This window comes from Pseudorasbora parva, chromosome 6 (assembly GCF_024679245.1).
Source record: "Pseudorasbora parva isolate DD20220531a chromosome 6, ASM2467924v1, whole genome shotgun sequence".
In the NCBI taxonomy this organism is placed as follows: Eukaryota; Metazoa; Chordata; class Actinopteri; order Cypriniformes; family Gobionidae; genus Pseudorasbora; species Pseudorasbora parva.
Genome location: NC_090177.1, coordinates 20,596,093 through 20,611,883, shown reverse-complemented (window position 1 = coordinate 20,611,883; position 15,791 = coordinate 20,596,093). Strand labels below are relative to the sequence as shown.

Sequence of the window (15,791 nt, the reverse complement as noted above, 5' to 3'; positions counted from 1 at the left end):
ATAAATCAATAATTGTATTCAGCAAGGATGTGTTAAATTGATTAAAAAATTGATAGTAAAGGAGATTTATATTATTTGAAAATATGTTATTTTTAATAAATGCAGTTCTTTTGAGCCTTTTATTCATCAAATATATTAGAACGGTTTCCAACAGTCATAATAAATCAGAATATGAGAATGATTTCTGAAGGATCATGTGACACTGAAGACTGGGGTAGCGATCCTGAAAATTCAGCTTTGCATCTCAGAAATAAATGATAATTTAAAGTATAATAAATTGAAAACCAAATATTTTAAATTGTAATAATATATCACAATATTAAAAAAAAATTCTGTATTTTTGATCAAATAAATGCAGGCTTGATGAGCAGAAGAAACGTCTTTCAAAAACATTAGAAATAGTAATGTGTCCAAACGTTTGGCCTGTACTGTATGTGCTGACCATTTTTAACCTGAAGACATGCAAAGAAAGTACAATCAAAACACAATTTACCAAATAAATCCCTCGAAGCGCAAAATAAAACTCATGTGACTTTGCCTCCACAGATCATGTGATTGGAAAACTGGACTAACCAGTGGATCAACTTCATTGCACCCCATGTTAAATGTTGGTGACAGTCAAAGTCTGTCATCAAAATGATTGGGTATAATTACTTTCCAAGTCTGTCTCGCACAATTGCGCTCCCAAACACCAGACATTCGCCTCCAAACGCAAGGTAAGGCTTAAATCCGCTTCCAAACGTACAAGTTAAATTCGCAACTTTGGATGGAAACCAAAGCCAAGGAAGAGTGATGCTGGTTGTTTTACAAATCCTGATCCTGTTTTTTTTTTATTCTGACCTGTGTGGCAGTGCAAGGAGGAGTGATGCTGGCAGTTGGTCCCTGTGAATCCTCTCTGGCAACTGCATTTGTAGAGACTGGCTACAGAATCCACACACAGTCCACCATTCTGAAACACACACACATTACTTCATGTAATCGTCTTTCACAGGCCAATAACACAAAATACATACACTGACTCCAAAAAGTGAGTGACAGAGACAAAAATGATTTAAGACAAGTCTTTGACTTTATTTATTGACTTAAAATCACTGTGGTTTGTACCTAGAAAAGTGACATTAGTCCCAAGGACTAGCATCACGTACTACTTTTTTTTCTTCAGCAATAAAATTCACATATTTTTGTGTGACTTACACAAGTGTTCAAATACTGGGGTAATTGTACATGCTGATTCAAAGAATAATTTTGGCCTTATTACAGAAAAATTACCTGACATGGGCGATCCTTGCAGGTGGGACAATTCGAAACTCCAGTGGAACTTTTATCAAGGTCCTTGAAAATGACCTCATCACCTTGGATAATCAGCTGCTTGATACAGCCTTAAAGAAAGACCAAAACTCAGTGAAAGAAGGCAATTTATAAGAAAGCTACAACTGATAATTTCCTATGAAATTCAGACGGCACAGAATAACTTAAGGGTTTTCTCACCAACAAACCCTGTTTTGAGGTCTGCAGTTTTAGCAAGCATGCTATAGTTTGGATAACCGCCAACAAAAAGCTCCTCGTTCAGATCCAGGCCCTTGAATTTGCCCTGCTCGGACACACAACATGTTTCCCATTTGTTTTACTGCCATGATACCACAGAATATTAATTAGGGATAAGCAGAGACGAATGTGCACCTGTGAGGTTCCATTTATCGGAGCTTCTCCATCCACAATAAGAGAGCCCTGTGTCTGATTCCTATAGAGCTGCACTGTGTGAAACTCGCCCAGTTTAATCGAAGTAGGGTAACGAATATTTGCCATCCCAGAGCCCACATCAAACCTGAGGAAGGAAAATGTGCACATTTGGACAATCATATCAAAAGACAATGTTATATCTAGTTTCAGAAGCTAAATGTACTTTGAGCTTGGTGTGATATTGATTAATGCACCTGAATTCAGGACGGCCGCCCACCAACCCAAAAGATATGAAGTCAGCGCCTGTGGTCTTCTTTTGTCCGTTATAGATTATCATACCTGGGCATTAAAGGAAAAAATAAGTACAATACGGCATTCGCCCTACCTAACCATGGAGCTTACCTATGCGCAAAGCCCTTTTTTAAGCTGAAAGTAAAACAGCATGCTGAGGGAAAAGCTGCTGCCATGTTCAGCATCTCACAATGCCAATCACTGCCAACGCAAGCCACATGCATGGGCACATGCCATGACTCTGACCCGTCTCCATCACATGGGCATCAGATGGGTCAGTACTGACCAGTGGCTCTCAAATGATAGGTGTGACCCTAAAAAATGGTACTGTGCTTTAAAATCAAAACCTTTTGAGAACCACTGGTAAAGATCATGCCATCTGGGTTATTAGTCAGCATTCAAAAAGTACCATAATAAGCTTGCTGAAACAATCTTCAATTTTATTTAATGTAGGAATGCATAATATAATGTTACCATATCCTCAGATATTAAAGTGGCCCTATTATGCTATTTTAATGTTTCCTACTTTAGCTTTGAAGGTCTCTAACAGGTTTACATGCATACAAACTTTCACCGTATCCGGTCGGCTAAACTCCGAACACATCTTCCGTTTATAAGAATGACTTCAGTGCCGCTCTTTGTTCTTTTCTCAGAGAAAAGCTTAACTCCAAGTCTTTCAGAGTCGCGGTCAAAGCTGATTCGAAAGACAGCCGTTCGCCAGTTTCTGTGTTTACTAGAAGCACGCAAGTGCAACTCGGCCGTCATTATGTTAAGCCCCGCCCACCGACTCTACACACGATGTGATTGGCCGGACCAGAGTTTGGTTTTTACAGCTCAGAACTGTAGTGAGAGTTGCTAGACGATACTTGAGGCAGATTAAATTTGCGTCTAGATTTCTAGGCTATAATAGGGGCACTTTAGCCATTTTATATTTATTGATAGTACTGCCTTTGCAGCATGATAATCCCACTATGTGATTACAGTTGTATTTTGATTAATCGTGCAGCCCTATTTATTGGTATCAGTCGATAGTGTTTATTTAATTGTACATGCTCATTTTTACATTTAGATTACATTTGCCATCATCCAATGCTCACTTAAAAGTGTATCTTTAAAAACATTAACTGATTAAATCATTTTAAAATGAAAATTACCCCATGATTTACTCACCCTCGAGACATCCTAGGTGTATATGACTTTCTTATTTCTGATGAACACAATTGGAGTTATATTAATAAATAACCTGATGTTCCCAAGCTTTGGAATGGCTATGAACGGGGGTCACGAGTTTAAAATAAAAAAAGTGCATCCATCCATCATAAACATACACCACACGGCTACTAAATAAAGTTAATCAAGGCCTTTTGAAGTGAATTAATGGGTTTGTGTAGAAAAATATTCATATTAAATGTTATCTAGCTCCCGCCAGACCACCTTCCGTATTTAACAGAAAAAGCATAACTGACGCAACGCATGACGTTGGACATATCACAAGCCTTTTGAACTGCGAGAGGCGTTACACTTTCTTCGTAAGTTGAATACAGAAGGCGGTCTGGCCGCAGCTATACATTTTACTTTATAAAGTTTTAAAGATGGATATTTTTCTTACAGAAACCCATCGATTCACTTCAACGGGCCTTTATTAACCCCCTGTGTGGAGTACATTTATGATGGCTGGATACACTTGTTTGAGCTTTAAACTCGTGAGCACCGTTCACTGCCATTATAAAGTTTAGAAACATCAGGATATTTATTAATATAACTCTGTACTAATCAGAAAGAAGAAAGTCATATACACCTAGGACGGCTTGAGGGTGAATAAATCATGGGCTAATTTTCATTCATTTTAAAATATGTTTTAATACTGCACAACAGAATTTTGTGATGCCTAAATTAACTTGTATGCTTGTAAAACAATTTATTTTATTTTTCAGGATTTAAAAAAAAAAAATTAACAAAAAAAAAAACAACAACTTTGCACACATGCTGTATACCTGTCACTAAAATGGGTAAAAGCTGCAGTCAGTTCATGATAACATTCTGCATCATGCGGCAACCAACTCAATGAGAAGCAGAAGTGCCTTGATGAACATCATAATCTATTGTCATGCCTGCACATGTTCATAAGGGCCCTTCTAAAGGCCCAATGAGAGTATGCCGAGCTGCACTGCTGCATAGCATTATTATATCTTACAGCATGTGCACTCAGGCACTCTCAGGCAAGCAAGCAGACTCACCGGCATACAAAATGAGCCCTTCATACCAAAGGTGAAGGAGGGTAAAGAACAAAAAGAATAATTGAGTTTACATTCAAGGACTAAACATTTTAGAAACAGTGTGCTCTCTTCATTTAGTACACGTAACATTGCTCATGATTTAAAGAAAAAGTTATACTAAAAATTATAATACTCATGATGTTCCAAACCTGTATGACTTTCTTCTGTGGAATAAGACATTTTGAAGAATCTTTAAGCGAGATTCTCGATTATGCAGTCATTATGAAAAAGACCAGCAGAAACATCTAATTTTCTGTTCCACAGAAGAAAGTCATACTAGTTTGAAACAACATGAAGGTGAGTAAATACGGTTTCATTTTTGTGTGAACTATCCCTTCAACATTCTTTTTTTAAGTAATGACAGTGAAGTTAAAACAGCTTTGTTGCAGTGAAATAAATATCTTGTAGTTTTGTGGGACCTTACCATCAGCATTGTCCGGCCTGAAGGTAATTTTGATGCTGAATGCTTTGTAGGAGTTTTTGATGGTGGGCAGTGTGAGGTACGAGAGTGGCTCCTGAGTAAACTGAGGCATCACTCTCTCTGAAAGACATGAACACAGACTGAATGTTAAGCAGTAGAACATTTCAGAAACCCTTTAGTGGAAGAAATAGCTCATGGGTTGGTTATACTTGTCTATTTTCCACTGAAATCAGTGCTGCCATCACAAAGCCACAATTACAGACAAGCAGTATTGCCACTTAAGACCTACACTGGACAAAAAGATGTGTAACTGCAGATAGAAAAGACTTGCATAATATATAACTAACCATGAACATTGAGTCTGGTGAAGGCCTCAACTTTCCCCTGCTTATTAGCAGCTGTACAGACATACGTTCCTGCATCTGAGTGGGACACACCAGGGACTGTCAGGACATGTCCATCCTGTCTGCACTTCGAGGGCAACTCATTCTCCACCTGTAAGATGAGGACAAATAATCACTTTCTTTAGTACTCTAAACTGGACTGACAAGCGTAATATGCTGCTGTGTGAACATATGGACTTTGGTCATGAATAAGGTCGAGTTTAGCCATGAAACATAAGCGTTACCTTTGACCATGTGATTGTTGGGACTGGGTATCCAGATGCGATGCAGGGCAAGATCGCATCAGAGCCAACTGTCACTTCCTTTGACTCAGGCTGTGCAGCAATCTGAGGCAAGGCTATAAAGTGCACAGGTGTCAGGAATCAGTGTTCGGTTACTATACATCCAAAGCATTTCCCTTTAATACTGTGCATTGCAATATGACACTCCGTTTATAGTTGTGTTACATAATGCAAATCAAAAAAACAATTGCAAAAGAAACATAATAACCATCCTGGATATAATAATGTACTCACACTGTATATTAAGGACAACATGGGAATGCTCTGAGCCAACATTATTTGTGGCAGTGCAGCGGTACTGTCCCGAATCTGATTCGGTCACTTGGTCAATCCTCAGGATGTTCCCCCTTACTTCCACATGATCAGGAAGAGAGCCTCCCACTTTACTCCAGCGCACTGTGGGCTCGGGGTCACCGATCGCATGGCACTCAAACTCCACTGAGTTGCCCACCATCACCGTCTGTACTGATGTGCGCACGTTAATCTTCACTTTGGGTAGAGCTGTAAAGACAAAAAGCTCCCCGTCAGTGGGTTTTAAAGTCTAGTTTGGAAATATATTGTATTTCAGTTATTATAAGGGACCTTGAATGGTGAGTTTAGCACTGTCCTGAGCCTGTCCAAACAAACTTGTAGCTCTGCAGGTATAGATTCCCTCATTACTTTGTTCAAGGTTCTCGATTCTGCACAAAAATGAACAAAGATTATAAATAAAGGATACACAGTATAATTTAAAGCATTAGGGGCACAAATATTATATATTTTATTGTCAGAACTATCCCTTATCTTATAGTAATTACTCTATTATTTAACATAACATAAATATAGCAAGAAACACACATTTATTACAAGTTTTAATCACGTCAAATATCTGTATTATTGTCTCATTTCAAAGACCTTGTCTCTCTTGACTGTACCAACAATTAAATGCAAAATTAATCAAAAATGGCATCATTTTGATATAATAAGTTGAACTTGTATAAAATTGCTAAACAATTATTGTTAAATATATTTTAAAATATTAAATTATTTTAGTTACTATAAAGGTCAGCTTGTGCACAACCTTGTTACCACAAGACTTAAAAATGACCCAGTCACAAAAATGTAATATGCTAGGTAGACAAGTAAATAATCATAATTTCTTTGTTAGCAATTTGTAGTGTTAGATGCATATATATATATATGTGTGTGTGTTAACTCATCCTAGTTGTATATGACCTTTTCTTTCAGCCAAACAAAATCTGAGTTACATAAAAAAAAAAATTCTGCCTCTTGTGGTTTAAAAAAATAGGGCTGGGCAAGAAACTTAAGCTCCTCTGTCATTTCTTTTTAAAAATTCTTGTTTTAGACTTCCAACTTATGACTAGTGGTTTGTTTTGCTCTATCTTCTGCATTCGTCAATACTTCATACATCAGGCCAGAGTTCTCTCTACCGCCGGAACTGTTCGGCCGTTACCAGAAGCAAGTGATTATAGTTATAAATATAGTATTTTTCTTACAAAAAAAGCTTCACTTCAGAAGGCCTTTATTAACCCCCTGGAGCAGTATGGATTACTTTTATGATGGATGGATGCACTTTTGGCCATCAAAATCTAGAATAACATTCAGTTATAAATTATAAGATTATTTTTTATTTTTTAATAACTCTGATTGCTTTAGGCTGAAAGAATAAATTCATATACACCTAGGATGCTTGATAGGCTAGTAAATTATAGGAACATTTAAATTTCTGGGTGAACTAACCCTTTAAGTATTTAACAGTCAATGTTTATATCAGATAATGTCACTGACCTGAGCACTCCATCTTTAATGTGATGATTTGGCGGAAGAACTCCTCCCTCCTTCAGCCACTCAATCTCAATCTGAGACCCTCCTTTAGCAGCACAGGTAAACTCCACAGCACTGCCCAGAGCCTTCACCTCCACCTGTGGGGACACTTTCACCGACAGGGGTGCTGCAGGACATAGGGGTCAGAGGTCAAGCTGAATGCCAGTGAGAATTCACCTGATGATCACTTTATAAGACTGGGGGAATGCATGACGTATGAGAGAATGCACTGAAATGACGATACTCACATCGGACTGAGACTTTGGCCAGTGCTTCACTCTTGCCAACCTTGTTGCTGGCCACACACTTGTATGTCCCAGCATCGTTTTCCTTGGCCAGGTTGATCTGGAGGTCTCCTCCTTGCAGCTGAGCAGTAGGAGGCAAGCTGCCGTTGACCTTAGCCCACTCATAACGCAGGGGTGGGGTGCCGTGGGCCAGGCACTGCAGTCGAATGACTTCACCCACTCGCACTGACACGTCGTCGGGCAAGGAAGTGGCATAGGGTGGGGCTGCTCCAACCAAAGAAATGTCAGTTAGAGGATGTTGGATAATTACAGCTGGCTCATGTCAGAGAGCTTTACAAGAACAGGAAAGTATGCCTCACACTTGTTTGAGGAATTTGGACAGTAGTTAAAATAGGAAAAAAAAAAAAAAGTGTTTTCCAGTATAAATATCTAAACTAAAGCAAAATAAATCAAAAAGTAATTTAGCGAACTTGTATATCCTCAGCTGGCACCTTGTTTTAAGCTTAAATCTCACATAATTTTGTGAGGTTTATGGTTAAAACAAAAAAACAAGCTTGGACATTGAGTAACAAAATACATTAATTCAAGATATATTATCATAATTGTATTAATATCTTAAGAAACGTTGAAATAATGTACAGTCATGGTGTTTAAGGATGTTTAGATTTGTTTTCTGGCAAACATACTGAATAAGAAATGTATTTTATTATATAATGTATGTATAATTTAGTGATGATGATAAATATCTAAATGTTTGACATGGTCTCCAAATTTGTTCATAAAGGATGCATATTAAATGCATTTTTCTCTTAAGTCTTAATATTTTATACGATTTTGCTTCAAGTACATGTATTTGGTTTTTTGTTTTGTTTTTATATTAAGAAAATAACTTTTGATGTGTAAAATAATGATGTTTTTGCATCAGAAGAACAAGGAATAGAAATGATCATCTATATAAATGGTTAAAGCTCACTGTCAACTTCCAGCATGATGGTGACTTCACTGGTGCCCATGTGGTTAGTGGCATTGCAGACATATTGACCAGAGTCCTGACGGCCCACATTAGGTAAGACCAGGCTGTTGTCGACTATCTTGTGTCTCCAAGGCAGAGAAGACCGCTCTTTAGACCATGTGATTGTGGGCTTTGGGAATCCTTTAGGTAAGATACAAGAGCTTTTAAGGAACACTCTTTAATATGGATATACTTGGCTAGTTCACCCAAAAATGAAAATTAGCCCATGATTTACTCACCCTCAAGTCATCCTAGTTGTATATGACATTCTTCTTTTCAGACAAATAAAATTGGAGTTATATTAATAAAGTCCTTGCTAATCCAAGCATTATAATAGCAGTGAATTGTTGCCTTGTTTTGAAATCCGTCAATATATCCATCATAATACTGCTCCTCACTGCTCCAGTGGGTTAATAAAGTAGGAGAATTTGTGGAAGAAAAATATCCATATTTAAAACTTAAATCTTACTTCCGGCAGATTGCTGTATGCATCGATTTACGGCAAAAGAGCAACCCTTGAACCCTTTACGCATGTGACGATAGCAGAAGCGCAGAGGATAAAGCAAAACAAAACACTGATTATGAATTAGTGTCTAAAATGAGAATTTTAATAGAGAAATGATAGAGGATTCTCTTCTCCTGAAAGTCGAACTGTGTACAGCTTTACACCGAAAGTTAGATATTTTAGTCAATAAAGTTTTAAATATGGATATTTTTTCATACAAAAACGTGGCACTTTGCTTCAGAAGGCCTTTATTAACCCCACGGAGCCGTGTGGAGCAGTTATATGATAAGCAGTTTATGGACTTATTAGCCAGAACTTTTTCAATTCTAACTAATTTCATTTGTCTGAAAGAAGAATGTCATATACATCTAGGATGAGTTGAGGGTGAGTTAATCACAGGCTAGTTTAAATTTTTAGGTGAATTAAACCTTTAATGTCTGCTTGGGTTTAACCGTCATAACTTTCAACTTTCGTTGCACCTACCGTGGGCATCACAATGAAGTGTGGCAGTTGACCCTTCCACCACAACCATCATAGGCTCACGGACACTGGCACGGGGAACAGTTGGCACCTGAGGCCCTCCTTCAACATACACCTCTATACGAGTCTCAGTTGTGCCCTGGTTGTTCTGTGCTGTGCACACATATGTGCCACTGTCTTCTGGGCGTGCAACTAAGATCTAAACATAGAATGAAACTCTCAGAGTAACATATATATCAACTGATTCTGTAAAAAACAACGGTTTGACTACAAACGGCCCATAACCTGCATGACAGCACTGGTATCGGCAGGCACATGGCTGCTCAGCATCGTCCTGCGGTTGTTGTCCAATCTGTGCCATCTCACAGAGGGTCTTGGCTCTCCAGCGGCCTGGCATTCGAGATTGATGGGATCGCCGACCCTAACTCGCACTGGTCCTGCAGGGGTCACTACAGCCTTAGGAGATTCTAAGAATGTAAATCAGACAAAAATATGAAAGCATGCCATGGAGCAACAAAAGTATCTGAACAGATTATAGTAATGATTGTTTCCAATCTGGTTTTCCAAAAACCCATCTACCATCTTTTCTTGTTGGCATCAAAAGTTGCTATACCTCTCACGATGAGCGACACAATGCTGTGAGTCATTCCGAACAAGTTGCTTGCCACACAGCGATAGGTGCCCTGGTTTTTGGCCTGGGCATTGGTAATGGTCATGACAGAATTGTCGGGTCCAAACTTCACGTTATCTACAGAACAAAACCAAAAAAAAGCAAAGTAACTTAAATTGAGGTATCATCTTTTTAATTACACGGAGATGACAGTGAATTGCAGCAGTGTACCTGGCAGAGGCTGGCTGTTGGTGGGTTTCCACTCTAAGCGCACCGGCTGGGCTCCGCTGTGAACCCTGCACCTGAAGCTCGCCGACTCGCCCTGCTTCACTGCTGCACTATGTGGCTCGATGGAGATAATAGGGCTCTGGAGGCCTACTCCAAAATCAGACCACAAAATACATTGAGCACATTGCACACAGCATCAGAGCCAGGGTTTGAAATGAAACAGGACTTGGTGCAAAAAAATGTGCCAGACATTTAAACTGTGGAGGAAAACTGCCTATTGTACATTGTGCAGTCAGATTTTCATTTAGTTACGCTTTTGGCGCTTCAGTAGTGACCTCTTCCTGTCGATATAGTTCTGAATTCACTGTCTCAGAAGCAAGTTGAGTGTGTAGCTAATAAAGTCATATTTGATGAACACAAATCAGCCTTAAAAATACAGAATGTAAAAAAAAGCACTCCCAAAAATAAAGATAGCTTTATAACAGAGGCAACTGCCAATTACTTATAATTAATTCTCTCTGAATTTGTATTGTGTTATATCTTATTAATTATTTAAGATAATTATAAATGGGATGTCGATTTGGTTACACAAGTTATTTAATAGTATTTAGTATAAAATTATCTCATATATACAGTACAGGCAAAAAGTTTGGACACATTACTATTTGTAATGTTTTTGAAAGAAGTTTCTTCTGCTCATCAAGCCTGCATTCATTTGATCAAAAATACAGAAACATTTTTTAATATTGTGATATATTATTACAATTTAAAATAATTGGTTTTCAATTTATTATACTTTAACTTATCATTTATTTCTGAGATGCAAAGCTGAATTTTCAGGATCATTCCTCCAGTCTTCAGTGTCACATGATCCTTCAGAAATCCTTCTAATGATGATTCATTTTCAAAGTTGGAAACAGTTCTGCTGCTTAATATTTTTTCATAACCTGTGATACTTTTTTATAATACTTTGATGAATAAAAAGTAAAAAAAAAAAAAAAAAAAAAAGAAGCAAATGTTTTAAAAATAGAAATCTTTTGTAACAACAATATGCACTACTGGTCAGTAATTTGGGGTCAGTGATATTTTTGCTTTCTTTTTTGGAAACATCAATAATTGTATTCAGCAAGGATGTGTTAAATTAATAAAAAATGATAGTAAAGGAAATTTATATTATTTGAAAATATGTTTTTATTTTGAATAAATGCAGTTCTTTTGAACCTTTTATTCATCAAATAAATTAGGCAGCAGAACTGTTTCCAACACTCATAATAAATCAGAATATGAGAATGATTTCTGAAGGATCATGTGACACTGAAGACTGGGGTAACGATCCTGAAAATTCAGCTTTGCATCACAGAAATAAATGATAATTTAAAGTATAATAAATTGAAAACCAAATATTTAAAATTGTAATAATATATCACAATATTAAAAAATGTTTCTGTATTTTTGATCAAATAAATGCAGTCTTGATAAGCAGAACAAACTTCTTTCAAAAACATTAGAAATAGTAATGTGTCCAAACTCCCTTTTTGTGTCCAAAAAGAAAAAATATATACAAACACACACGCACACGCACACGCACACGCACACGCACACACCAGTGGGTAAATAATTGCTCTCAATCTCTGACAGTCACTGGAACACAGTAAAAGAATAGGCTTGAAAAACGATTAACATTAAATCTATTAACATACTTGTCAGAACCAAGATATGAGGATAGGCGAAATTATGAAACAGCCTCTGCCTACATAATCGCATGTGGTTAATGATGTTCTTGATGGACACTGACATGTTCCTGTTGGCCATCAATCAAGGGGACTTACGGGAGGAGCTGGACGTCACAGACACAGATACAGAGGCCTGGAGAGGGGATGGGCCGCCCTCCACCAGACAGATATATTCTCCAGTGTCATCTGCAGAGGCCTGCAGGATCCGCAGCTGAGTCCCCAGCACCTTGAGTCAAATACACATTCATGTACAGTATGGTTCATATGTTAAAAATGTGGTTTAGAAATCTAACGAGGCAGATACTTCTGAGATCACGTAAATCAAATATGCTTCATTATGAACTGAGATAAACCTGATGATTGGATGACAGCAGCCCGCCTGCCCTCCTCCATTTGACAGATGCTGGTGAGGTTCCTGGAACAATGCAGTTGAGATCTAGAGTCTCTCCCTCCATTACAGAAGCGATAGAGGGTTGGATGGTGACTCCAGAGGGGATGATTTCACCTGATCATTGTGAGAGGACATTATTAAAATGGAATCCTATAAAAACATTAGTGTAAAATTAGTTTGGCGGCTCGTCTCACCTCTTTTAACAAAGACCTCAATGTGAGCTTCTGAGGAACCAGCAGTATTGGTGCCAACACAGAGATAAGTGCCAGCATCAGATGACCTGATGTTGGGTACGAGGAGAGTGCCGATGTCAGTGCGCTCCATGCGGGTCTGAGGAGGACATGAATATACAGGTTTTTCAGGTACATTTTTAACATCATTAGACTTTAGAACTGCAATATTGTTTCCGTAAAGTTGCTTTGAAATAATGTACATTGTATAAAGTGCTAAATATATAAAATTGACGTAATTTATTATGTGAACATTAACGAAACGAGTTTGGTCAACAGTAGCAGAATAAACCAAATCAACAACAGAAACGTTTCATACTCATCATTACTTACCTTGCTTTGGCAAGACACATTAAACTAAATAATACAATATAATACCTGGAAATTAAATAGTATGTTTTATGGTTTAGCATTTTAGTACATTGGGTGATTTTTGTTATGAGGCTATCACCGTGTCCTGACCAAGACTAGCAGCAAACTGAATCCCTCACAAACGCAGCCAATCAGAACATTCGCTCAGGTTCTCGAACTTTAACGCACTGCAGCTGAAAACAGTAAAACACAAACCTTGTATTTTCATGACTTCAGTGATAATAAAGTATGATTATGTTTTTATGGAATTGTTATGTCCACCTCTTTTTAACAAACAATTTTCCCGTTTATGGTGTATATCAGGTTCCAAACTGCAAAATTCTTGTTTTTTATGGAATATAGCAGTATTAATTTTCTAATTTTAATTTTCTTAAAATGAATTTGCCCTCATAATTTTCAATCAAAATAGCTTCCCCTCCCTCATGCAACGACATCTCTTATCTTCTCTGTTTTTCGGTGCGAGGATGGAACAAGCTCATGTGAGATGGCAAACCACAACGATCCAATCAATTCCGATGGGCAAAATCAAGCCCGCCTTACATTTTTTCTCGTAATTTCCATTTCATGCTGACTTTAAAGGGTTAGTTCACCCAAAAATGAACATTCTGTCATTAATTACTCACCATTAATTAATTAACATTCATCTTCAGAACACAAATGAAGATATTTGTGTTGAAATCTGATGTTTAAGACAGGCCTTCATTGACACCAATGTCATTTCCTATATAGTGATGGGCCGATTTCAAAACAAAGCTTGGAACCGTTATGAATAAGTGTATCGATTCATGATTCAGATCGCCAAAGTCACATGATTGCAGCAGTTTGACACGCGATCCGAAACATGAATCGATACACTGATTCATTACATTCCGATTCTTTAGGAAGCTTTGTTTTGAAATCGGCCCATCGACCATTAATTATTATTATAAGTCGTTATTTCCTTTTTTTTGCACACAAAAACTATTCTTGACGCTTCATAAAATGATTGTAGAGCCACTGTAGTGAGATGAACTTTGTAACAATGTCTTTTGTGCCTTTATGGGTCTTGAGAGAGGAAATGACATTGGTGTCAATGAAGGCCTTTCTGAGTCATCGGATTTCAACTAAAATATCTTCATCTGTGTTCTGAAGATGAACGGAGGGCTTACGGGTGTCGAACAACATGAGGGTAAGTAATTAATGACAGAATTTTCATTTTTAGGTGAACTAATTCTTTAATATAGAGGAAGAGCCCTATTTGTATCAAATGAGGTTCAATTGTTGGTAGAGCTACCCGCAGAAACAAACCAAACAGCACATTTTTGGTTGAAGCTTGGCGCATCTGGTTAAGGCACGGTGTCTTTTTTACGCCTCATAACATTGTTATTAATTATTGGAGTTACATTTATGGTGCTACAGGTCTATTAGCAGATGATTAAACTGCAATTACCTGTAATTGATTAATGGCGCTGGTGAGGCGGATTATTTCACAAAACGAGACACATAGTAACAGTGGACAGTTAAAGCAGCTAGTGGCTACACAACATCTAAATACTTCATCTAGAGATATACAGAACTACAAATCAACCTTCAAATGTAAACATATGAACAATTTCTAAGGACTTATCAACCTTATGTTTAATGTAAGAGCGGGCGTGAACATTTCCGGTGTCATCCGCTTCCAGCTGTATAAAAAATTGTCCATTATACTTTTTAATATTGCAAACTGATATTAATCATATTATTATAGTAATCATAAACATTTTTTTAATTAACTTTGTTATTTATGGCTGCTTGTTTTCAGCAGGGAATAGGAAAATAAAACCGCTAACTTGTGACTTTTTATCCCATAATTCTGACTTTTTCTTGCAATTGTGATTTATAAAGTCTGAATTATGATATATAAACTTGTGAGATGTTTGGCAGAAACAAGCTTCTAAAGTTATTCTTCTAGTTATGTACTTATAGCAGCTAATGAATCAGAAGTCTTGAACACACAGAAAATAGCTTACTTTAGCATTGCAAAATAAACTCATGATGTCAATTTCTCCACAATAGTTGTATACAAAGAAGCTCTAAAACTGTAAGGTACATCTGTATGACTACACTCTGCAATGGAAAACACGACTGTATTCAGAGGGGAGCGGGTGATATTTTTTATCCTGGAGCAAAGCCGCTTAACTCTGATCTAGTGAAGCGTGGCAGCAGTAGAGCTGGGATGGGGCAGGCTTGGTTGAATGACTGTCTGAAACCATTCACAAATTTTCAAAGCGGCCCGTTTGCTAGAGCACACAGAATTTCTGCATGGCCGCACGGAAGACCTGAGCACACCCTGGGAAAAGCTGACACAATGCAGCCACGCTCTTAGGCAGAACAAACCAGCCCACAAAGACACAAGGTACGCAAAACACCAAAGCCCTCCAGCGGCATTGGACGGGTCGCCCATGTCTCATATCTCAAATAACCCAAATCTAACGGTGCAAAAGCATGTACAGTGAGGTTCAAAAGAATAGGTCCAATTGAGGTATGGCTTCTGTTTGGCTTTTTATTTTGCCATGTTTCTAATTTAAATGCTTTTTTTTTTTTTTTAAATCAGGATAACAATTTGAGTGTTCAGCTGTAAATGAATTTCAGCACTTATTTCGTCCTGTCTTTTTTTTTAACAGCACCACGTGTTTTCATTTTACTTTACAATGTGTTTTTTTCAGGTTCAGATTTTGAACCAATGTAGACTTTCGTACCACACTGCATATATAAACGTGTTGAGAACTATAACCAGCACATTTGGTTAACTGAATACTAAATTCTGTGCTGACAGAACTAATATGG

At 37.6% G+C, this 15,791-nt stretch overlaps 1 protein-coding gene across 7 annotated transcripts in view; it reads right to left on the bottom strand.

Annotated features, from left to right (window-relative positions):
• Positions 1-15,791, bottom strand: part of hspg2 (heparan sulfate proteoglycan 2) — a 145,449-nt gene that overhangs the window by 17,216 nt on the left and 112,442 nt on the right. For 4 of the 7 annotated variants that reach the window (XM_067446100.1, XM_067446099.1, XM_067446101.1 and 1 more), the window contains 21 exons: positions 12,576-12,711; positions 12,344-12,495; positions 12,087-12,216; positions 10,261-10,407; positions 10,033-10,167; positions 9,705-9,886; positions 9,423-9,618; positions 8,396-8,575; positions 7,426-7,686; positions 7,142-7,304; positions 5,936-6,033; positions 5,588-5,854; positions 5,297-5,409; positions 5,016-5,163; positions 4,672-4,788; positions 4,209-4,226; positions 1,935-2,019; positions 1,681-1,825; positions 1,489-1,591; positions 1,270-1,379; positions 841-949 (listed from right to left, as the gene is read on the bottom strand). In XM_067446100.1, the coding sequence (XP_067302201.1) occupies positions 841-949; positions 1,270-1,379; positions 1,489-1,591; positions 1,681-1,825; positions 1,935-2,019; positions 4,209-4,226; positions 4,672-4,788; positions 5,016-5,163; positions 5,297-5,409; positions 5,588-5,854; positions 5,936-6,033; positions 7,142-7,304; positions 7,426-7,686; positions 8,396-8,575; positions 9,423-9,618; positions 9,705-9,886; positions 10,033-10,167; positions 10,261-10,407; positions 12,087-12,216; positions 12,344-12,495; positions 12,576-12,711 (2,995 nt within the window). The remainder of the gene's footprint in view (positions 1-840; positions 950-1,269; positions 1,380-1,488; positions 1,592-1,680; positions 1,826-1,934; positions 2,020-4,208; positions 4,227-4,671; positions 4,789-5,015; positions 5,164-5,296; positions 5,410-5,587; positions 5,855-5,935; positions 6,034-7,141; positions 7,305-7,425; positions 7,687-8,395; positions 8,576-9,422; positions 9,619-9,704; positions 9,887-10,032; positions 10,168-10,260; positions 10,408-12,086; positions 12,217-12,343; positions 12,496-12,575; positions 12,712-15,791) is intronic. The other 3 variants (XM_067446103.1, XM_067446104.1, XM_067446098.1) reach the window with 2 other exon arrangements.